The 24,745-nt window shown below is 33.8% G+C and overlaps 1 protein-coding gene across 2 annotated transcripts in view; it reads left to right on the top strand.

Moving 5' to 3' along the window:
- LOC118193525 (phosphatidylinositol-3,5-bisphosphate 3-phosphatase MTMR14-like) overlaps positions 1 to 8,018 on the top strand; it is a 61,182-nt gene extending 53,164 nt beyond the window's left edge. For both annotated transcript variants that reach the window (XM_085826446.1, XM_085826447.1), the window contains 4 exons: positions 1,489 to 1,651; positions 1,763 to 1,799; positions 5,198 to 5,259; positions 7,628 to 8,018. In XM_085826446.1, coding sequence (XP_085682572.1) covers positions 1,489 to 1,651; positions 1,763 to 1,799; positions 5,198 to 5,259; positions 7,628 to 7,799 — 434 coding nt within the window. In that variant the 3' untranslated portion in view covers positions 7,800 to 8,018. The remainder of the gene's footprint in view (positions 1 to 1,488; positions 1,652 to 1,762; positions 1,800 to 5,197; positions 5,260 to 7,627) is intronic.
- Positions 8,019 to 24,745: the final 16,727 nt, after the last annotated feature.

Raw genomic sequence — 24,745 nt, 5'->3', positions numbered from 1 at the left:
TAAATATATGGCGTAATAGTAGAAAATCTCGTAGTGCTTTCGTTTTCTGAGTTTGATTAATCGCTGACATTTCACTTTCGTGATTTTTTATCACGCATTAATATTAAGATTGATGTCCACGGCATATTATGTGGATTAAGAGAATTCAAGCGTATTTTAATTTAATTGAGCTGAGAATGACTGAGTCTTAAAATGAAGCTAGTGTTTTCTTATTTCAGTGCTTGCATTCCTTTTATTTTTAAAGTGCAAGATTCAGAATACATATGATCTGATTATATCCGTTGTTGACATTAAAAACTATGTGAATAAATTGAATATACTCATTGTGAATATGATTAATTCACTGTTTGAGTATTTCTTGTATAGACAATACGTTTAAGAGTGAGCACTTATTAAATGTGAAATTTAACGCACTAAATGTATACGAATACAAATTAGTAAAGTTCATTTTGAATAAAATTCTGCATTGGTTATTATAGAACATCTCTTTCATATAGACTGCCATAAAGTCCTGACTTCTATTTACGTAATTGGTGTAAGTATTTTTTCTCATACAGTTTTATGTAAAGATTGCATTTGGGTTCAGATGTTTATCATATATTTCTTTCATCTTATTTACCACTTATTAAGTAATATTTCACATCGATATTTTATTATAGAACATCCTTTTCATGTAGACTTCTATTTACATAATTGGTGTAAATATTTTTTCGCAACGCATAGTTTTAGGTAGAGATTGCATTTGGGCTCAGATGTTTATCATAGATTTCTTTCTTCATCTTATTTACCACCTATTAAGTAATATTTCACATCGATATTTTTTTGAAGTATCAAACATGTGTTTGTATTTATTTCAACCAGGTAGTGAAATCTTCATGATTTCCTATATTTGATCTAACTTCGCAATGAAATGTTTCAGAAGCAATCGACAATGCTTTAATTATTTTGTACAGAAAATTGCGTGGCAGAGTATTTTCAACCATCTTGCTTAAATCTCAAAGCACGCAAAAGGTCATGTGACATGACAGAAATATTGCTTATTGGTTCATCCTAGAAGCCATTCCCTCGGTGGCTACACAGATGTGCACTTGTGAAATATGCCGGCCGAGCGGTAAAGTCGTTGAACACTGGTAGTTCGGTCCGATGTTCGAATCCCACGAAAGGGCTGGCTGCATGGGTGTTTTCGTGGTTTTCCCCATGTGCAACGTGTATACAAGCCAGTTTCCCTTGGAAAGTCGTCTACGAAGGCATCCCTCACCTTATGAAGATAGCCCTCGAGGCTTTGCCGTAATTAAATAACCTAAACTAAAAAAATGTCAACTTTATGCTCACAAATACATCAATAGCCGCTGCTGTTTGTGTTAGCTCCTCTGTGTCGTTCTTTGGCTAACTCTCGCCAAATAATACGGGATCTTCAAATTCATTTGAAATTCAAATACCTAATTAAATCTTTTCCGTAGAAAATACCTTATATTTCTCATTTTTTAGGTAGCCATAACGCCCTAGTTCACTGCATCTCAGGTTGGGATCGTACAGCCTTGTTCACATGTCTTCTCCGGTTGTCTCTTTGGGCCGACCACTGGATCCACGACGAACTAACTCCCTTGCAAATGGCGTACCTAACCGTTGGGTACGATTGGTATGTTTTCGGGTAAGTCAAATGCCTCAAATGGGATAACTTTTAGCAAATTTGTCTTGAAAAACATAGGCTTAAAGAGTCTTAGTTTAATTCTAAATATTAATTTTAAACGTTCCATTTCAGGCATAATTTGCCGGTACGCCTTCGTAAGAAGGAAGAGGTAAGTCAAAATTATTTAGACATTTCTTTCGGTCTGTTTTTACTTCCTTCTAACGGAAGTATTGTAATCACGAAAATTTTTGGGTATATTTGAACTGAAATATCCATTTTGATCGCTATCTAATGAAATTTAACAATGTTTTTGAATGATATCCGTACGTAAGGATGGAATAAGACTTCAGAATAAAGAGCCCCAAACGAAATGTAAAACCGATTTAAAATGGATTCAGAAGAGGTTTTTTCACGGGCTCTGTATACGTATGAATGAATCTCGCGTAAAAACGAGTAGACTCAGAACGTTGAAATTTTGTGTATAGGACTGTTATAACATGTAATTGTGCACCTCCCTTGGTTGCAATCAGCCGCACCAAAAGTATATAAATATATACACCCAATCTGTTACTCGGCTCGGTGATCTCAACATTTTTCTACGTTGGAAAATTGCGCGTTTTTAGTTTAAAAATAATTGAATTATGATCTTATCTTCGGGTTAAGGTCTTTGTCTTCAATCTGCATGCAATAGTTGTAGAATTATGAACAATTTAAAAGTTGTTTTAAGTGCAGTTAATCCTAATTTTTCTACCATAGCAGCCATATTTGAAACTTAACAGAATCGTGAATTGTGTTTTTGCACCTGCAGTGTCTTTTTGCCTAATGGGACCAATGGTAAACTTTCAATTTTGTCACCCAAACATCTGCCTTGGCCGATGGCTTAATTGTTTTTGGCCTAGAAACTAATTTTAAGTGAAAGTAGTTTTAATTGTTTTATGTTTCTATAATTTTCAAATTTTAATGAAGATAGTTTGAGATGTTATGCAATTTTGCCTTGCTGCGAAATTAACTGAATTAACTGAATGAAAAATATATCCAAAGAAATTCGATGCAAAAAGTTTAAATGAAATGCAACCAAAAAAATTGTGTATAATTTAATATTTCGTACAAGGAGGTCATGTGGCGTACACATCGGATGTTTTCATATTTTTTCTTCCGATTCATCCCTTCCTGCTCGTTCTGAAGTATTTTGAAAAACTTAAACTTCCCTCGTAGATTATGTTCCCTACTGATATAAAACTATTTCTATAGTCTTAACTTGGATGGACCCTCGGTATCTGAGTGCTGCAGAACGTTTAATGCTGTGAGTTCGATCCCAGGAGAGCAAGCTAGCTGCATAATTTATTTTTCAGCATGTATGACGTTGGTACAAGCTAGTCTTCCTTTAGAACAGTGATAGCCAAACCATTGATTGACTTTTCAGTAGATCGCATTAGCTATCTTCCGTTGCCTAACCTTGATTACTCCATTGAGCTCACGCTGAAAATTGAACACTGCTGCAGTGGAGCTAGAAATGATTGATTTTCAATATAATTTATCTGTAAAATCTCATTCTTAAAGCTATGAAAACATTTGGCCTCTTGTTCTTTAAGAAATACCCAATTTTGGTCCGGGTTTGTCTCAAAGTGAAGGCAATGTGCAACTTTATCTTTGAGATCTTTCTCCAGTATGAAAAATTAATTTCGGGACGTTTCGGCGTCAAGATATATTTTTCTTGTATATATTCAAGATATTCTTTCTTGTACATATTCAAGATATATTTAATGTATATATACTTGTATCTTGTATATATACTTGTATTTATTCAAGATATATTTTTCTTGTATATATTCAAGATTTTCTTGTATATATTCAAGATATATTTCATGACTACTTTATCTTGACGTATTATACTCGCATTAAATTTATTTAGTTTAATAATTCCGTTTACCTTTTGTATTCTTAATGAAAGTTGCTTTTAATATATCTGTAGTTATTTACAAGCATGAGAAATTGCACATAGATGGAAAATTATGGCAGTATCGAAGAGAACTGGGCCTAAACATCTAATGTAACAGAAGTTTTATTATCGGTTTTAAATTTATGCGGGTGCAATATTTTCTGAAATTTTAATCTGCTAGTTCAGAAAAATCCCTCATACAAGCGGGAAATTCATATTTTCGTGAAATCTGAATGGGAAAACGGAATTACTTTGGAATCTTATCAGCACCTTACTCTTTCAAAATTAATATGTAACGGTGTATTTGTATGAAACTGTACACAAGATTTTACGTAAAATGTTTATCAAATTGGGTTGAATTATTAAACTAAACAGAGTAATTAGTTTAAATCATCTTGATGTAATACGGCAAGATGTGTAAAGAAGTCTTACAAGTCGAGTGAAGATGGATGTCTTGACGGCGAAATCGCCGTTGTTCTACTCTCCCAACATTAAAAACTTGTTGATGACTAAAGAGTTATCTTCCTCGTTAATGTTTAATCAGTCCGATAGAAAAGTATTACTTTTATTACCAACTACAATTTCTTTTGTTTGCAATTCGATTTCAATTTCCTTTTTGTTATATACAGTTAAATCAATTAATTCCAAATTAATTAGAAATGTAAGTTTATAAGCAATAATTGCAAGATTTTTTTAAAGTTGTTAGTTCTTTTGGGGAGCTCACGGTAGGATTTAAAAATGGTATAATGGCTCAGAAGTTTAAAGGCGACTGCCTCAGAACAACCTCCACGAAAGCATCTCTCCCTTTACACAAATCTCACTAATGTGTTTTGCTGTATTGGAAATAAACTAACCGGACTCTTGTGTGGTGAGAACTATGCCATTTTTGCACTTCCATTTAATCTTTCAAAATAACTCTTTATTGAGAAAGTGCGCTTTTGAGATCTTGCTACAAAATTTTTAAAAGAATATGGAATTTTTTTTGAAATGGTAAATGGAACAATCTATAAATGATCGAAAATCTAGATTCCATTTCACTGCAGAAGACGTTTGCCTGAATTAAGACTTGTTCGAATTTTCTGGAGTACCTTATCAGGAATGGTCTTCGAAAAGGTAAAAGTTCATTATAGCTTATAATAGTAGGTAACTAATTGGAACACTAAACAAATATCCTGTTTAGTACTTCTGTATTATAAATTAAAATTATCGTTAGTCAATTGCAAATTAAAATTCTGTGCAGGCCCAAGTAGCATATGACGTAGCAAAGACGTTGCAAACTGGTCCCAGAGGTTGCAAAGAGGTTGTTGTAACGTCTTTGCTACGTCATGTGCTACTTGGGGGCTATCCTACCAAAGCCCACCAATGACAGAACGGAAAATTCCCTAAATACTGGTAGTTCGAATCGCTGCGACCGGGCTTGCTACATGTGCTTTGCGTAGTTTTCATGTATTCAACGTGCGATATTCCCTAGACTCTCCCACGAAGGCATCCTTCCGCCTTAGGAACACAGCCCTTGCGTGTTTTCTCGCAATCGAATAGTTGTATCATTCTGCAGAATCTTTATTTGCTAAAGTAATATTTTTATTTTATTTGAATTAAAATCAATGAATTGAAATTTTTATTTTCAGGTTATGCACTTCTGTTTCAAGTTCCTCGGTTATATTGCTTCAGATAACTTTTCGATGACAAAGTAAGACTTTAAATATTAATATGTTTAAATCAGTATATAAATTAATGTGAGTTTAATTATCATACCTGACAAGTTCTTAATTTTTTTTCTTTAAACACTTCTGTTTGTTAGTCATTACGTCAGCGCTATAAAAATGACTGAGGATTTCGGTTTTATTGTCATTACTTTTGTTGAAAATAAGCCAAACTCTGTTCTTAATTTACAGTAAACAGTTTCACAAAATTTCCTTTTTTACTTCCTTGTACAAAGCGAAGGAGACCGCCCAGACACTATAGTGATTAAGGGAGCCTGACTGGGATACCGGAGGGCATGGGTTCGAATCCCGGAGAAGGCACGGATGTAAGTCTGTCCCTTCATATGAGGTAATGGTGACCGCCTATTCGGTGCCTCCACAATAAAATGACCACCATTTTTGGCCTCGGGAGTGGCCAATGCCGTTATAGGCAAGTACCCGCCATTTGGGGGGGAGGAGAATAAAGTATTGTATTCGCGAAAATTTCAGGTTATCACATTTAAACGGAAATACATTTTGAGTTTCCAAACACATTTTAACGATTTTTTGCATGACTTGTATAGGTACGAACAAATTAAAGGACTATTTTTTTTTTTCTAAAATAGGTTTTAAAATGGATTCACAAGGGAACTTTTCGTGATGTCATTAGGTACGCATCTATGTATTAGGCTCAGGTGCTGGGCACTTCTTCAGGCGCCTCGACTGGGAAAGCTGCATCCTGTGTATCACGTGTGAAGTGGCATATCTTTTTTCTGGCATAGCATGGCATATTACTTAGACGAGGAAGATTCCTCGTGATAAGTAGTGAACGTGATAAGCAGTAGATGAGCCTTTCGCATAAACAGCACGGAGAGTTAGTCGTGTTCATGGCTGGAGCTGCGAGAAAAACCTAAGTGATGCTACTGCTACGTTGGCCGGCGCTCAAATGAAGATGGAATGGCATAGAGATGGTCGAAGAGGTATCTATGTATTACGCCCACCTCGAAAACTATTAGAACGCTGAAATTTTGTATATGGGTCTGCTGTAACATAGTTGTGCACCTTTTACTACTATCCATAGTACCAAACGTATAGATACCTGCCCCTTTAAATGGCCTTTATTGTCGTATACTACTAGTTGCAGGAGTCTTTTAAAGTATGAAAATATTTGTTTTGGCAATGTCAAATTTAAAAAAATAATTTCCGGCAAATAACCTAACTTTACATGTAGTTTCTTGGTACTTGTACTTATACTCGGAAAGATTTTATATTCGTTAAAAAAAAATTATATGCAGTTTGAGCTCCTACTACCGAAATTGGCCCAGATGTTTAATTTCAAGATTTCCAATTTTTCATGTCATTTTCAACTTGCCTAGAGGAATCGGTTAATTAAGTTGGAATAATTCGAAAAAGTTTTAAGTGAAGCGCAGTAAAAAATGTATATAATTTCATAGGATGTGCTAGGAAGTCTGTGCGCATCCGATTTTTTGTAACTTTAAGACTAAAAGTCCAAAATTGACATTTTTTTCCGGATAATGTGAAGAGGATTCTGAATTGAAGCAAGTTCTGTACTTCACTCGTACAACTCTTGATTGAAGGCGCAAATTCATTATATGAAAGCTTTTTTACAAACTTTTCTTTACGGAAAAACACCGGCTAAACAATTTTCTCTGGATGTCTATGTGCAAAACTTTTACTTCCAGGGAGAAAACGTACGTGATTTCGACTGTAGTTTTTATTGTCTGAAACGAAATTCTAGATCAAATTCGAATTGCTCATAATCTAAAATAAGATGCATGGCTTGGAGGTTTTTACATAAATTTTAATTAAACTTAATATTTGCATATATACAATGTAGACTAAAATGCCTGAATCAAATATTAAGGCTCAAAAAGCAAGAACTAAATAGTCCCATCAAAGAATCTAAATCGAATTGTATTGCGTAGTGCATCGAATTCTTCCTTCAAGAAGAATAAAATTTTCAAGTCATTTGTTCAGAAGGGGAAGGGTTAAGTTAATAGATGGTCTACTAACGCCCTCTCTTGCCGATAAAGAATATTCCTAAACACACGAGACTTGTAATAAATGTCGCCTGAACTTGAGAAATTTAAGGTTGTTTACTTCGTTCAAGAAGGAACTAAATTTAACTATACATTTCTTGACCTTCATTCTAAAATAACTTTCATAACGGATAAAAACAATCTTAGCTGTCCCTAACAGATGGCAATGTTTTTTATGTTCGAGCGTTTTATGTTGCATCATATCTGAAATGGTTATATTTTTCCTGTATAGTTTTAGTGAAATTACATATGTACAAAGTCATTCCCATCTGAATAAGTTGTCATTAAGTTATTCAAAACTGCGACTGTCTTCCAGGCACTGGAGCGAGCTACCTGAAGATTTGAAATTAGACCGAAAATTTCCAGTATTCATTGCTGGCGACCGCAGGAAGAGACTGGAGGAAGTCCAAGAAATCGTGCTGCGTTTGTACGATGTCAACATTATGACGACTAATGTTCCCATTTCTACTGATGCGTCACGTATTTAGATTTTAAGATTCATGACATCATATTATACATGACGTGGAATGTAGAATTCGGAAGATGAATGCATTTTAGATATTTAATTTTGTATTTTAACTGGTTTTATACTGAAAATGTAAATTTTAAATCTTTACTTTTCCACAAGCTAATTTATACTAAATATTGTTGACTTTTTAATGTTTTATAATAAATTGGCAACAATAAAGTCATTTCTTAATTTTGAATTATGCGTATTTATCTTATTACTTGCAATATTATTTAAGACTTGAGCAATGTTCTAAACTGAAATTGCGCATCTTCTGTCAAACATATCTAGACCTTTTTATAAAGTTTTCTAGCAGAATTCAATTTTTACTTAAAATATCCCTATAGTGGTAAAAAAAACTAACATTCTTTAGAGTTCCCGAGTGGTTAAGTCTAAGTCGCTAAACGCTGGTAGTTCGCTCCGGGGCTCGAAACTCAGCGAACGGGCTACCTGCGTCTACGTTTTCGTGGTTTTCCACGTGTTTAACGTGTATACGAGCTACATTTCCTTTGAGAGCCCTCGACGAAGGCATCCCTCCTCTTACAAAGACTGCCGTCGACTGCTCTACCATAATCATATAAACCAAACAAATCCTAATTTGAGCAAATTATTGGTCTGAAAGCGATGTTAAGTTTAAATTTTTACTTTCCGTAAGCAATGAAATGCTGTAAACTGGGAAAAATTTAAAAGTACGACAAATTTTATCAAAACTTACCGAACGTGAAGAATATTTCTTGAAATTTGAAGCTTACCAAGACAGTTCGCACAATTTTTAGGCTAATTTTAGTGTACCTACAGCAATACTCCACCTAAAATTTTTGCTTCTGTTTCATTTGATAAACCTTGTTTCTTTATCCTCTTGCACTGTAATTTCCAAGATGAAGCTTCTTTAGTAGCGGAAGAGTTATTTTATCACATTCTTCAACAGCTTCCAAAGTCCAAGGAAGGTTGTAGATCGACGTCAGGACAATCCGCTATTTAAAAGTACAAAAGCGCAAAAATGCATAGATGATGCATCAAGAGATTTAATAGGGTTATGAGTGAAGGGTTAGATTAAGTCATGTAATAAATTTGCAAATCATGAATTTAAATGTAACAAAAGGTAAATGACAAATATAAGAATTCACCTGTGTCTAAAATAAGTAAATTGAAACTAACAAAAATAAGAAGTTTGACTCCCTGATTAGGATAAGATTAATTTTTAATTGTGAGGAATTTGAATAAACTGGTATTTAATCTGGAACCCTATTATGTTTTCTTCATATCCTTTATGTGTTTTTCTTATATATATATTGATTTTACAAGTTATTTATTCGATCCTCTCACGGCGTGGTCCCGGATGCATTTTCACAACGCAATGCATTAAAAATTCACTTATACGGTCACTAAAAGTTTGGTAATTAGCAAACTCTTAAGAGTTTAGTTTCGCAGTTGATATTTAGCTAGTTACGGTTTCACCTGTCTGTTTCTGCATTCGTTTCCTCCCTAAGAGGAAGTAGTAATACTGCATTGGTGCCCATGATTTTTACGGCAAAATATAGAAACAGAACATTGGTGCAGTAGCTATTTAACATTAATCACAACTTCTCAATAACTCGAAAACACTTGTAAGTTAGGACTGTAGCTTTATTTCATAACATCTCTATAATGATTTAAACACTTTCGCCACAAAGGCGGAAACACTCTCCTCTCCCAAGCGAGAACACTCAGTGCCTCCTAGATTATATATCTAGGAGGCACTGGAACACTGCGTTTTCCATTTTTGCACAGCACTGCCCTCTGGAGGCCTTTTCTACATTTTGCATAGATCAGCGAGGTAAGATTGAACACAACCAACCACACCCTATATCTCTTTCATATTTTCAATCGTTAATAAAATACTTCTCAGTCATTCACACAAGTTGAAATACATTTTTTAACTTGTAGTCGATGACTCTTGATGTTAATACAAATTTTTCACATATTAAAGTCAATTCCTACGTATTTATTCCTGTTTATCGGAACTAAAGAATTGTGGTTGATCTTTACAGTAAGGTAACTGGTAGTTTGGCGACATTTTGGAGGCGATAAAGGTTACTACCTGGCACTTTGGTAAAAATGTGAGCAGTACTGAGTTCGGATTACGCATTATTTTGTGAGGGAAATGAGAGATCATGGGATATGTCATGTGATATTAATGGACGAATTACGGTTCTTTAATCGGAAAAGGGGGGAAATCGGGAAAAAATCTGGAAATTTTGTATTTGGCTTTATTCTGTGTTGTGTGAAACAGTGTTCGTGAATTTTTGGATCCTATGGCCGTAACTAAAGTGAATTCGAAATGGGTATTTATGTATGTATTAATTTAATGTATCTGCTCATTTATATTTTAAGTAGTGTTTTTGAATTTAATTATATTTTAATTAAATGATAGTTATTTTGTGAATTTTATGTTTGTAGGAATTTGGTATACGTTTTAGTTGAAGTAAACGTGCATGGAAATAATTTAAATATCTGACAATAAGTATTTGTAATGGTTGCGGTATGAATTCGTTGGTGACGTGTATAATGTAATAGATGATTTAGAGGTAAAAGTTTTTGGATATTTTATTTATTTTATATGTGGAAATGTTCATATTTGGAAAGGGTAAATACTTTTTCGCGATCAGGTAATTTCATATATGTTCTTTTTACCGGGTTTAAAGATTGAGAAAATTGTCATGTATTTTCGTGAAATTTTTCTAATTTATGAGAAAAAGCAGTGTACATGGATATAGTGAAGAGTGTGCGCAATGTCATTTTTGTGCAATTCTGGGATGTTTTTTTAAGTAAAAATAAGTCGGCGTGTACATGGTTTATGTGTATGTGTTATTTTGAAAAACGCGTAAGGAGTATGGTATTGTGCACTTTTTCCCAATTTTGCAGTTAATATTTGTCATGATTAAGCAGTTTTGTTAGATAAAATTTCTAGCATTAGTGTAATTCGGCTAGTAGATTGTTGGAAGAAGTGTTCACTAGATAAAAAGAAAAGTAACATGTCTTTACTTCGTGAAGACAAAATGGCGGCGGGAAAAAAAAATAGAGGGTTGCTGTAGGAGAGTTGGTCGCCAAATTTTCGCCAAAAAAACGCCAAGTTACCATAATGTAAAGATCAACCAGAACTATTACTAAGAACTAAAGAAATATATTAGACTTGCAAATAATGATCGTTTCAAACTGAAGCCAAGCTTCAAGAAGAAATGACCGTTTATTAGGAATTCTTACGTGCTGTAAAAATTTTATAAAACCTTATAAATAATAGTATATGACTGATAAATGGGATTGTAATATCTAACGAAAATAAGTGAGAACAGTAAGAGTTCTACAGTTTTTTAAAGTGTTGATTATGCAGTAATATATCTAGGAAGAGAACTCTTCGCAGCAGGCGAAGCATATATCGCCTTGAGTCGTGTGAAATCATTAGATGGAATATTAATTTAACTGGACTGCTCTAAACTCGCTGGAAAATTTCCTTGCAATGATGAAGCATTACGAAATGGATATAATGAGAAATTATAGACTACCATCAGCTTCGTAAATTAGAGACTAAAAAAGTTAATGTTAATGAAAAGTTACTAAATTAAAGTTTTTCTTTAAATAGGTATTGTCTTTAAGAAATTTTTTTTTAAAAAATTAACAGTGAGTTTTAACGTGCGGCTGCTAGCTTTGTCTTGATGCTCTTCTCCTGTTTGATGGCACTGTGGGTGAAGAGAAGTGTTTCATATCTGAAAGCTATGTATGAAATGTTGATAGTATGTGAAATGGCGGCTCGTGGCTAAAATTAGTGGGGGTGCTGTTCCAAAAAAAAATTTAACCTTTGTTGTAAAATTGTCTAAAAGGAAACATTTATAAAAACAAAATTTATTTTGAAACTTCATGAAATTTTACAAGAAAAAAATTAAATATTTCTTAATTTAACCAAAATTGTTACAGTTCAGTGTTTGTCTGTTCATTTAAAAATGAAGTCCATTCTTGTTTTAATTTGCGCGAAAACATTTATTTTCTCCTTGATCTCTGGATGACAACTGAGGAAATTTTTCTTTATTGAAAGCCATTGCAAGCGCATTTATTCTTTCCGAATTCCTAGTGCTTCTTAGAAAAGTGTTCATTCTTTTCAGTGTTGAAAAGCAGCGTTCTGCCTCTGATGTAGTCATGGGAACTTTTTTTTTTTTTTTTTTGGAACTTTGCGGTTATACTGGCTTTCAGCAGGAAATTAAAGTCCTGCTCTTGCCAAGTATAAAGATAGTAATTCCTGGTGTGATCCCATGTGAGGCCTGACAGAGTAGAAACCTGAAAGAAATTTTCTTTCGTGGAGGTAGAAGTGTGCTGGAGAGAGAGAAAGAGAAAAAGAAGCACTTTGCTCCTGTACTGCTACATCTTGGATGGAATCTGCCAAGCAGGGGCCGGAGAAAGAAACTTCGGATGACCTGTGCAGGATAGCCCGAATACTAACTGTTCATTCGTCGGAGCCAGTCACGTGGGAGGTCACCCTCCCAGAAATTGACTCCGATCGATGCTGCTTGAAAACCAGAAAACTGGAACTTAGAATTCTGAACTCAAGAGGTGGGCGGCAAATGGGCGGAGGATTTTGTCTTCAGCCAGGATTTCGTAGATAAGAATGTCCGTGAAATTAGTGGGATTCACATTGATAATATTAAAAAAGTTGTTGTTTATTCTGCTGAGGTAGTTCTGAATAGTATCTATTTTCAAGTCGGAGTGGAGGGTCCTATTCCGAGCAAAGTAAGGAGCTTTTGTGATGATTCTTAGCACCTTATTTTGAAGCACTTGGAGTTTGCTAATTTCGTTTGCTTTGTAGTTTGCCCAGGCTGGGGAAGCATACGTGAGAATGGGTCGGATTACAGTTTCATAAATCCTCTTTTTCAGTCTGAGGGTGAGGTTTTCATTCTTTAGGAGAGGGAAAAGCCTGAAAATGTGCTTTTCCGCTTACTCTAAGCATATGATCCTTCCAATTGTAGTTCTTGTTAAGGGTAACTCCCAAGTAATTAGCTTTATCAACTGTAGGGATGATTTTGCCAAAAAGTTTAACCTCACTTCTGACCCGTTTCCTCTGTCTGCGATTTCGAATGAGTAGAATCTTGGACTTTTCTGGCTGAATGCACGTTTTTCAGCGACTGCACCACCCCTCAATAGCAAGGATTTTGGCCTGAATTCTTGACAAGGCATAGTCTGGGAACTCTCAAGAGAATTTTTATCAGTTTCGTAATTTCACTAAGAACATTATCTAGATTATTTAACTGTATAAAGACATGCCATCTGGTGGCACTATTTAACCGTAAATGATGCAGAATAAAATTTTGAAGATTGAAATTCCTAGCAGTACAAGAAATTTGAATACGCATGGAACTTGAATCTTGAGTACAACAAATAACTTGAAAACTTCATTTCTAGGAGTTCCTCTCAAGGATCTTCTCTGAGAGTTATCCAGAGCTCAGTTTTAATGAGTTCTGCCGAGAATTGGTGTTCGGATTATAATTATACAGAATTTTTCTATGACTTCAATATAACTGTGTCTAATAAGTCATTAAGAACAGCAGAGAACTTTTTCTTGCTTTTCGCTTCAAAGTATAAAGATAGTAATACATATTGACTTATACAGGCTGTATAGACATATTATCCAAAAACCAGTAGGTATTAAAATTTATAGTGAAGTAAATAGTCCTCAAATGAAAATATATCTTTTAAAATGATTTTTTAAGTAAATTTTAACTACAGATATACCTATCAAACAAGCATAGTCTATCAAAATGTTTATATGTTTGCTTGCTTATATATTTGAGGGTTATCTGCGATGAGACATCTCTGCGGAGTATTCTCTTTATGGAAACTTGACTTATAGTTTCACCATGCGGATTGAAAACCGTGAAAGCATTGTGCAGCCAGCCCGTTAAGCGGAATTAACGGAAAAGAAATAATTATGAAGGAAAGGAATTAACTCTTAGTGAATGCTAAATGTGGTAACCATCATTGCCATGACTTACTTGAAAGGAACAAGAGGTTGTGAACATTATGAAATAAAAGTTCTCTATAGGCTGCTTTACACGTTTGAGCCCAAGAAATGCAAGTGTTCTTGACCACTCCACTTGACACCTTTTGAATGGAATTAGTTTCATGCCTTGAGAAAAATACTTCTCTTGAAATGTTGAATGACATTATTGTCTAGGCCAGGGGTTCTCAACCGTTCGTACGCGTACCACTGGTGATACGCAAGAGAAAAATAGGTGGTACGCAAAGAAGCAACATATTTTTAACTATTAAATTCAAAAATTGAAATACCAAGAGTTTTTTCTCTAACTCTCGTAAATTTATGCGATCTGAACTTTTCAAGAGTAGTGGTGGTAGTTGTACTTTGTAGTGGTGGTACTCAAGGTTTTTCAGTTTTTGTTTAGATGTAACGCGTTTGTCAAAAGGTTGAGAACCGCTGGTTTAGGCCGTTTATTGCTACCATGCTATAAAATTGGCAGAAACTCAGTTTCATCTTAAGAAGTGAGACCCTTTTTTTACGTTTTACAGAAGCCATCGTGCGTGTCTTAGGCTCAAAGTTCCGCTAGTGTAAACGAGCCTTTACAATAAATAACACACAACGGATACCGTCTTTTTATCGTTTCTCTAACTCGGCCGGTTTTACACTTTCAGCTCCACAATCCCCAACACGTTATGGTGATAACTCAGCACCGATTCCAGAGTTTTACCTTTTTTGGCGAGTCAGGGGCATTCAAGAAAAAGCTTAAATGATCTAGCCTCGGATCATAACCCAGTAATTATGGAAGTTTACTTGGTACGACGTAGCACACCAGACAAAAGAACCTTTGTTACCAATTGGCCTGGTTTTGCCAAAAGTTCTGAAAAACATACACTATTCCATACCCACAATAGAGGAATGAGTTGGTTGGTATAATTAATGACTTCGCGGATGAAATGTTTCAAGCTCCGAAAGATAGGTAGGAGGTAGGAGGTTCATGATAGAAAAAAAACACCAAGATTCTAAACTTCGTAACTTAATCAAGCAGAGAAATTTTACATGTAAAACAAAGCAGAGATACAGAGACAAAACTCAGCTTAATTAAGGAAATCATGAAGTCAGGCTCTTGATACGTAATCATGCACAAAAAGAATGGGTCAGCTAACTTACAATCATTATCCTCAAAAGATAATTTGACCTGAGGGACGAGAGCTAAGTAAAGAGATGCTGCATGAAAGTTCCGCCTCTAAATACCCCTCAAGGAATTGCATACACCGAAGCTGACAAGGCTTCGGTGTATGCAGTTCCTTGAGTCGTTTGTCGCTCAATATGCTTCTTATTTTTGCATAATCAACATCTCCTGCACACCAACAGAAAAGCGCACCACAGCTACGCTGGCAAATTATCTAACACAGTGTGGTCCAAACTTTAGTTTCCCGAGGGGCAATCAAACGTTAGTATAAGAGAGTGAGGGTCAGAGAGTCAGAGACATTAAAGAAAGAAAATGAGTTACATATTAATCACTAGTTTAATATATCACTTTACTGTCTAGAAATCAATGTCATGATTGGCACTGCTTTTTTTTATACAAGTTTATCAATGTTCACTGTAATTTCAGTAAGGCAAAGTCTTAAGCTCGATTCCAGTGAAGCACTTTGAATGCGATTTCTCGTTTTTTTCTTTAATTTGTTTGAGAGCAAAAAAAAGCACTTTCACACACATGTGTACTGCCAAACAGCGATAACATTTGCAAAGCAAATTTATGCAGTTTGGAAAAACGTTCTTTAGAAATCAATTTTCCAGAAATGTTCAGTGACATCACACCTTTCGTCCTTTACCTTTTCGTCCCGTACTCTGTTGGGTGCCAGCGCATGTAAGAATACTAGGAAATGAAAGTGCAGACGTTGTGGCTGAAGAAGCTGCCAATAGTGCATCCTTACTTGAGTGCCCAACAACCCTTCCAACCTCGCTGCTAAAGCATTCCACATGCGAACTTCTTATAAGACAGTGGCGAGGCCGCTGGAATGATGCTACAACGGGTCGACGTACACCTGCAATGCTCCCAATTGTAAGCATGGATCTGCAGAGCAAAACTGGCAACATGTCACATTTCCTAACAGGACATGGACCGTACAAAGCCTATCTGCATAGGTTTGGTCTATCCAACACAGACATCTGCGATTGTGGGAAAGTGGGCAGTCCAGACCACTATTACTTTGAATGCCGCTTGACGGCGAAGTTCCATCCAAAAAAACCAGCACCCATGCTTCGAGCAGCGTGGTGGAATAATATTCAAAATAACAATGTTGCTCTATCGAAACTACATGCTATCACAATCTACTGCGCTGCAAAAACGAAGTAACCTGGAACAGCTCTCATCACAGTCATTCCCCAAATAGCTAAATTACTGTTTCAGCTCCTGTAATATAAGTATTTATTATATATATATATATATATATACATATATACATATACATATATATATATATTATTTATCTTTTTTTTACTTAAATGTAGTTATTTAACCCTTTTGTTATAAAAATCTTTGTTCCATCGAATCAACTTTTTAACATATACAAATATTTGTACTCATCCCGTGTAATACATTGTTCATACAGTTATCTAACTTTCGTAATATAAGTGTTCATTCCAATATTAGTAAATATGCCAACCTAACACATGAAATACCAATAACAATGCTGCATAATGTCTATATATTTCTGTAGTGTAAAAATATTTCTTCCACATTGATTGTCATCACTTAAATGTATCACATTTGACTTATTTATGTACCAAATATAGCATTCATTTAATGCACTGCCAAATGCATATATGTGTATACATACAATATAATTTCACTAATATATAGTATTGATTTATGTTATAAGAGTGTTCATATGTAATACTGTGCTTTTCAAAATATCTTGTAACAAAAGAAAATAATATGTACTGAACAACAGGCCTTGTATGCCAGTGTAACTGATTTCTGCAGAAATGACGTTCAATTCCGTACGGCAAGAACTAGGACGGATGTCATCTTCGCGGTGTATAGTGACATCACACTTTTTAGTCTGGTAGAATAGATCTGCCTGAAGATCACAAATTTCCTTTGAAGGTCCATTGGAGTAAGTGAGTGAGGTGTATACAGTTTTGTTTTTAGGGAATCAAAATCCTGGAATCTGTCCTGGAACTCTTCCTTGATACCAGTAATTATTTCTTGAAATATAACATGGGTTCTAAAATGGGCACGAAACATGGGTTCTAAAATTTGTGTCATTTCCTTCTTTCAGCTGCTGACAAAATGCGAAGTGTGCTGTATTATTGACCTTCAGTGCAATTTGCATTACATTAAGTTTTTGAGATATGTCCATAAAGCTAGGATATATTTTGTTTTCTGCCTTGTAGTTTCAAGGTTAAAGCATTCAGATGGTTTGTTAAACCTGTCAGAAAAGCAAAATTATTTAAAAACTGGATTTCTTCCAATTTTTGTTGGTACTCATGCCCAATGTTTTCGTTTTAGAAGAAAGCGAGAATTTTATTCCTCAACACAAAAAACTGTTGCAGACAATTTCCAGCACTTAGACAGCACACTTGACACTACAATAAAATGTCACCATACTCGACATCCAAATTGTACACAAATGCAATAAATGCACTGTGTCTCCGGGCTTTTCCTCTCCTTATTAAAATTACAATATTTACAACAGTTTTCATTGTTTGAACCTTATAATTTTATTATTTAATTATTATATTTAATATAATTATTTACATTTATTATTTAAAGCAGTACGAAGGGTGTTTTGTTTTTCCAAATGTTTAACTAACTTTTTTTTTTTTCCAGTAAAGAAGAGCAAGTGCCAACAAAATGAACAAGAGGTTCACTTGCGACCCGCGGGTTGGACCACGCTTCTAACACATGCAAAAGCAGATAGCATTCCTAAAGTGCTGTCCTGACTTAACTTACGTGATGAAAAGCAAGTCACAGAAAAACCACGGAACAGAGAAGGATTTAACTGATATCCGTATGATATTTCGATCAGTCAAAATTATTTGCTGCACACTGAAGATGGGCTGCTACTCAAAGTGTTTGAAAAACTGATATAATTACACCGATCTTCAAGCCCCCGAAAATGCCTCGGCGATCTTGTTTTTTACAGGCCAGTTAGCCTTTTATCGGTTCTAAGAAAGGTGTTCAAACAATGTCCTTCAACAGAAACTGTACGTAAAGATAGAATACAGGACTGTTTTTCCCAACACGGATTATAAAATGGATTCAGAAGATATTTTTTTCGTGAGGTCTGTTCGTACGTATATATCTCTCATAACTCAAAGACGAGTAGCATCAAAACGTTGAAATTTTGTATATAGGACTGCTATAACACGCAGTTATGCACCTCCCTTTTTCATAACAACCGGCTGCACCAAACGTATGTAAATATATATGTTAAAATATACTCACTCCTGTTACTCCGCTCGGTGAGCTCAGTTTTTTTTTTTTTATTATTATTATTTTTATTTTTATTCTTATATATTGGTAAATTGTGCATTTTTTGCTTTAAAAATGATTAAACACTCTTATCTTCCCCTTAAGGTTTTTATGCCTTTAGTTAATCTGCAAGCAATAGATGTAGAATTATCAGTAATTTAAAAGTGTTTAAGTGTGGCTAAGCCTATTTTTTTTTCCCCATAGCAGACATATTTGTTCATATTTGAAACTTAGCAGAATAGTGAATCAAGTCAGTTTCTGCACCTTCAGCGTCTTTTTGCCGAATAGGATCAAAAGTAAACTTTCAGTTTTGCGCACCAAAAAGTCTGCCTTCTGCCTGCTGCCCGAACTCAGGACTTAATTTCTAAAAGTAGAAGTGCCGGAGCCCTTTGAGAGACCATCACGAATGAGGTACAAGAGTAAATAAATAAACAAAATGACTATTAAAATCATTAATAATTTAAAAATTAAATAGTTCATGAATATCAAATTAATTAACAATTATTTAATTGATATTAGTAATTAATATTTATTAATTATTCGATTAATTCACAATTTATTAAAATGATTAAATATTAAAGTAATTAAATAGTTAAAATTAAATAAAATGTAAAGAGATAAATAAAAATTTAATAAGCGATTTTTTATATAATTGTATTGCTAAAAATAAAATTTTCTAGATCAAATTTCTACTAAAATAATTATTCCGTTATATAAAAACGTGCCGGAGCCTTCTTATTTAGGGCTCCGGTGCGCTTCGACTAGAATTAGAGTATGTCCCCAAAACTAAGAAGTATTTTGCATAATGAAACTCGAAAGGCATACGAAACGAACGTGCGCCAAAATATATATTGGTGAGAGAAAGTAAAGTTCGTGTGCAATGCAGTATATTTGATTTTCACCCTAGCTACTTGTACCTGGCTAAAGGTCTAATGCAGTTAGTACTTTCTTCTTTTTCAGGTACGGTGTCGAAGTATGTTCCTGTTTCTTTTTTCGGTAAAATCCTAGTATATGGTGCAGCCTTGGCGCGACTTTGAAAATTATCGCCAACACCAAAAATGATTCAAAGAACGTCTATATGTATACTATACACACATAGTATATGTATATATACTATATAGATAGTATATACTATGTTTAACTGTACATTTTTTCTTTGAATACTCATCGTAAATGTCCCGCTTTTACTGTCTTTAACTACTCATCGTAAATGTCCCGCTTTTACTGCTTATTATAAAGTCGCCAAATCCTGTGTGCACCGGATACTAGGATTAAACCCTTTTTTCTTATTGCCTAAAATAGGTAAACCTGATATTTAGGACTGATGATGATTCTATGTAAGTTATCCTTTTCAATACTTCAAGTTTTAATGTCCGTTAAGATTATTATTTTTGTTATGCTTAAGTTAAGGAAAATTATCCTATTTTATTAAATAAAGATTTCGTAGTTAATCTTTTTTGACTTATGATTTCTTTAACGAAAACTGTGCTTGAGGAAACTTACTCATTACGCCTTCAAGTCTACTGCACAAACCAACAGTACTGGCTCCTGTGCAATTTAAGCTCTGCCCGAACTGCTTGTTTTTGTGTAGAAACTCTAAGTTAAATTGTAAAAATTGTTTTATTTTTTAATTGTTTTAACAGAATTTGGTGGGTTTTTTTTTTTTTTTTTTTTTTTTTTTTTTGGCTGATCTTTGGAATATGGTAACAGGTAGTTTGGCGACATTTTGGAGTTAATAACGTGAGAAGTACTCAGTTCCGATTACGCATTATTTTGTGTGAGGGAAATGAGAGATCATGAGATATGTCATGTGACATTAATGAACGAATTACAGTTCTTTAATCGGAAAAGGGGGTAAAATTTGAAAAAATATCTGTAGTAATATATTATTTTGTATTAAGCTTCATTGTGTGTTGTGTGAAATTGTGTTGATTAATTTTCGGATTGCATGGCGCTATGTAAAGTGAATTCTAAATTTTTAATGCGTTTATCTGATAATAATAATAATAAGTTGAGATTGTGTGAAAGGAAGGATATTACAAGTTTGAATGGCGGTGCAAGAAATCTGGTGAAAATGGACATTTTGTGAAACGGAGTGTAAGGAAGGGTACGTGGTTTGCTGAAAGTAGTTTGAGTATGGGTGAAATTTTATTAATTTCTTATTACTGGGTGAATAGACTGCCAGTTGACTACTGGATTTCGGATTTAGAAATTAGCAGTAGTACTGCAGCCGATTTGAACTCTTTCTGTAGGGAAGTGTGCGTGCCATGTAATGAAGATTCTGAAGAAGATTAGGTAAGTTAGTATTTTTAATCATTTGAGGATATTCTTTTTATGCATTGTTCTAAATGTAAGGAGTAAATAAATTAATATGGTATTATGGAAAATTATTATTAGCAATGATTTAGTTTAAAGTAATTACGATTGTAATCTAATTTTTATTAATTCAATGTATGTGCTTATTTATATTTTAAGTAGTGTTTTTTAATTTAATGATCGTGATTTTTGTGAGTTATATGTTTGTAGTATTTTGGAATACGTTTGAGTAGAATACGTTGAGTATTTTCATGCATTTTCGTGAAATTTTTCTAATTTATGAGAAAAAAGCAGTGTACATGGATATAGTGAAGGGTGTGCGCAATGCCATTTTTGTGGAATTCTGGGATTTTTTTTAAGTAAAAATAAGTCGACGTGTACATGGTTTAGTTATATTTTAATTAAATGATAGTTATTTTGTGAATTTTATGTTTGTAGCAATTTGGTATACGTTTCAGTCGAAGTAAACGTGCATGGAAATAATTTAAATATTTGACACTAAGTATTTGTAACCATTTTTAATGTTTTGTTATGAATTCGTTGGTGACGTTTATAATAGATAATTTAGAGGTAAAAGTTTTTGGATATTTTATTTATATTATACGTGCAAATGTCCATCCTTGGAAAGGGTATATACTTTTTCGCGATCAGGTAATTTCATATATGTTCTTTTTATCGGATTTAAAGATTCACAAAATTTTCATGCATTTTCGTGAAATTTTTCTAATTTATGACAAAAAAGTAGTGTACATGGATATAGTGAAGAGTGTGCGCAATGCCATTTTTGTGCAATTCTGGGATGTTTTTTTAAGTCGACGTGTAAATGGTTTATGTGTATGTGCTATTCTGAAAAAGGCGCAAGGAGTTTGTGATTGTGCACTTTTTCACAATTTTGCAGTTAATATTTGTCATGATTAAGCAGTTTTGTTAGATAAAATTTCTAGCATAAGTGTAATTCGGCTAGTAGATTGTTGGAAGAAGTGTTCACTAGATAAAAAGAAAAGTAACATGTCTTTACTTCGTGAAGACAAAATGGCGGCGAAAAAAAAAAATAGAGGGTTGCTGTAGCAGAGTTGGTCGCCAAATTTTCGCCAAAAAATCGCCAAGTTACCATAATCCAAAGATCAACCCTTTTTTTAATATGTTTTTCTATTTTTAATGAAGGTATTTTGGGGTCTTATGTATTTTTGCCTACCAGCGAAGTGAGAACTGAATTAATTGAATGAGAAATATATCTCTAATGAAATTTGAGGAAATAAGTTTACATGAAATGCAGCAAAGAATGTATATAATTTAATATTCCGTAGAAAGAATTCACGTGGTGTCTGGTTCAGATTTTTTACTGTATTATATAAGTATATCAGGGAACACTGAATTACTATACTGTTTTTGCTTATGTTATCAGATTTCCGTATAAAGAAAAAAAGCTAGCATCACAGAATGTGACCAGAGACTCTTAACTATATTCTTGTATTAATAACAAATTCACATACGGCTGATATCGTTTTATAACATGATAAATTTCTTATAATATCTTGGAACAATCTCATAACAATGCTTATAAAACGTACAGAGACACAATAACTAAAAATGCTGAATAATAATTGTATCAGAAGGTTAAATCCTGGCAAATGGGCTGCAGGCACAGGCATTTCTATTGTTTCCCTGGATGAAATGAGAGAATTTCAATAGAAAGTCCTCCACGAAAGCATTTCTTACCTGAGATATCCACTCTCAGCATGCTTTGCTATTATTAAATAATCCAAACTGTGCAAGAGGTTTACTTATTACACATTTTCACAATGAACTGAAATTTCACTCAATACAGTACAAAGTTCGTAATCCGGACGTCCATTATCCGGAATGATCTATAATCCGGACCTCAAAGCCACAAAAAATGCGCATACATTAGGCAAAAAAATGCGCATACATTAGGCATGCGCGTAAAGAATGCGCATACATTACACGCATGTGCTTTGCGCATGAGCGCATTGAAAGAAATGTTTAATGAAGTAAACAAATAAATGTTAAGCGTTTTTTTGTAAAATTTGTAAAATCTCATAACATTTAGATCATTAAGCCAGTTGAAGGGAATGTAGATGTGTATGATGAATTGAATGCACAAATCCAGCCTCAGGACATTGGAGTTAAAAGTTTTAGTACATATAGAAGGAAAAATGGAGACATGATTGTTAATTTAAAGGATAGGACAGATGTTTCTATTGTAGAGAAGGCAATTTCAGAAAATCCGAAATTGAATACACTTATTCGAACACATAGAAGTAGGTTTATTAAACCAAAGATTATCATGTACAATATTAGTGATTCAGTAGAAGATGATTTAGTTATGGATAATCTTAGAGAATATTGTGTATGCGACGGAAAATGTGTAAGATCCCTGTTTCGTATTAAGACAAATGAATACGGAGTGTCTCATAGGATTTTTGAAGTATCTGCTAAATGTCAACAAGATATCTTAGATGATAATAGAGTTATGATTGGGTGGAAGTCTTATACGGTGAAATTGTTTATCCAACCTAAGCGTTGTATGAATTGTCTCCGATTTGGCCATGTTAAGGAAAATTGTAAATTTGAAAAAGTTTGTTCTGGATGTAGTGGTAAACATGAAAAGAAGAACTGTCAAAGTGATAGGAAAGAATGTATAAATTGTAAAGAGGCTCTAAACAAATTTGGACTTGATATTGATTATGAACATGATTCTCTTTGGAGAGGTTGTCCCTCACTTTTAAGGGAGAAGAAGTTTATTGAGGAACATTTAGACTTGGAAGTATGATTTGTATTTGATACTGCGGTGGGGAGAGTTATTTATTCATTTGTTTTTATATTTTTATTCCTGTGGCTTTGGATTTAAAATATCTATACAGTGTGAAATAAAGACCTTTTGAACTTTGGTGTGATTTATTTATATAAAAGAAGATTTATAGGAAAATAGGCAATTGGAAGACTTGGAAGGACTTATACCCTTGCCTCCCAGGTAAGTTTAGGCAATTATTAAGTTGTTTTAATTGTATATATTGATTTAAACTGTATATATTTGATTTTATTTTATACACACCTGATTTTATCTTGGATCCTTTTAATTATGAAAATTTTAAATTGTAACCTTAATCACTGTAATGCTGCAGCATGCCGGCTCTCTGCAATAGATAACATTTTTGAGGACATACCTGATATTATTACTATACAAGAACCATATTATGTTGTAAATAGAATGGCATATATTAAAAATAGTTGGAGGACCATCCATGCAGATAGAGGAAGATCCGCTATTGTAGTTGTGAATTCCAAGATTGAGTTTATTGTTAGATGTACTTCGGACATTATAGTTGCTATAGAAATTCAAGAGGAAGGAAATAATTTTGGAGTGGTCTCGGTTTATTTTTCTCCAGTTGAAGATTTGAACAGTTATCTTTTGAGATTGGAGGAAGTCTTATCTATTTTTAATTGTGATTTTATAATTATTGGGGATTTTAACTCAAAGAATTTTATATGGGGGGCAAAAAGTTTGGATGAGAGAGATATTTTAACTTCGGATTTTATTATTTTAAACGATTTAATTTTATTGAACAAAGAAGATTCAAAACCTACTTTTTCCTCTGCACGGGGAGATGGTTATACTGATCTAGTATTGTGTTCTCCGAGAGATTTAATAGAGAATTTTGATATGAAGATTTTGGAGGAAAATTCACTCAGTGATCACAATTATATTGTGGTAAAAATTAGGGATATTTGTGATAAAGATGAAGAAAAAGTTGTTTTGTCAAACAGTCTTAAAAGAATTGATAGATGTTGTATAAGAATGAGGAGACTTATCTTGGAAATTGAAGATCGACTTGTTAATATAAATGATATCAAGGAATTTAATGACTTGATCATTTACATGGAGAAACAAATTGAAAGACGGATGAAGAGAGACTTAAGATGTAGGATTCGACAATATGGAAGTGCTACTTGGTGGAATCAAGATTTGGATCTTCTTAGAAGGAAAATTCGTGCTATTCGTAAGAGTTGTCAAGTGAAAGGTTTAGATGAAGATACAAGAATGAGAAGAAAAGTAGAATATAAAAAGTGCTTGGCTTCTTATAAAAAGAAAATTAAAAAAGTT

The sequence above is a fragment of the Stegodyphus dumicola genome, chromosome 11 (assembly GCF_044657685.1).
Source record: "Stegodyphus dumicola isolate Sdum_Otavi_A_Nest chromosome 11, ASM4465768v1".
In the NCBI taxonomy this organism is placed as follows: Eukaryota; Metazoa; Arthropoda; class Arachnida; order Araneae; family Eresidae; genus Stegodyphus; species Stegodyphus dumicola.
This window is presented reverse-complemented; position numbering and strand designations above follow the sequence as displayed.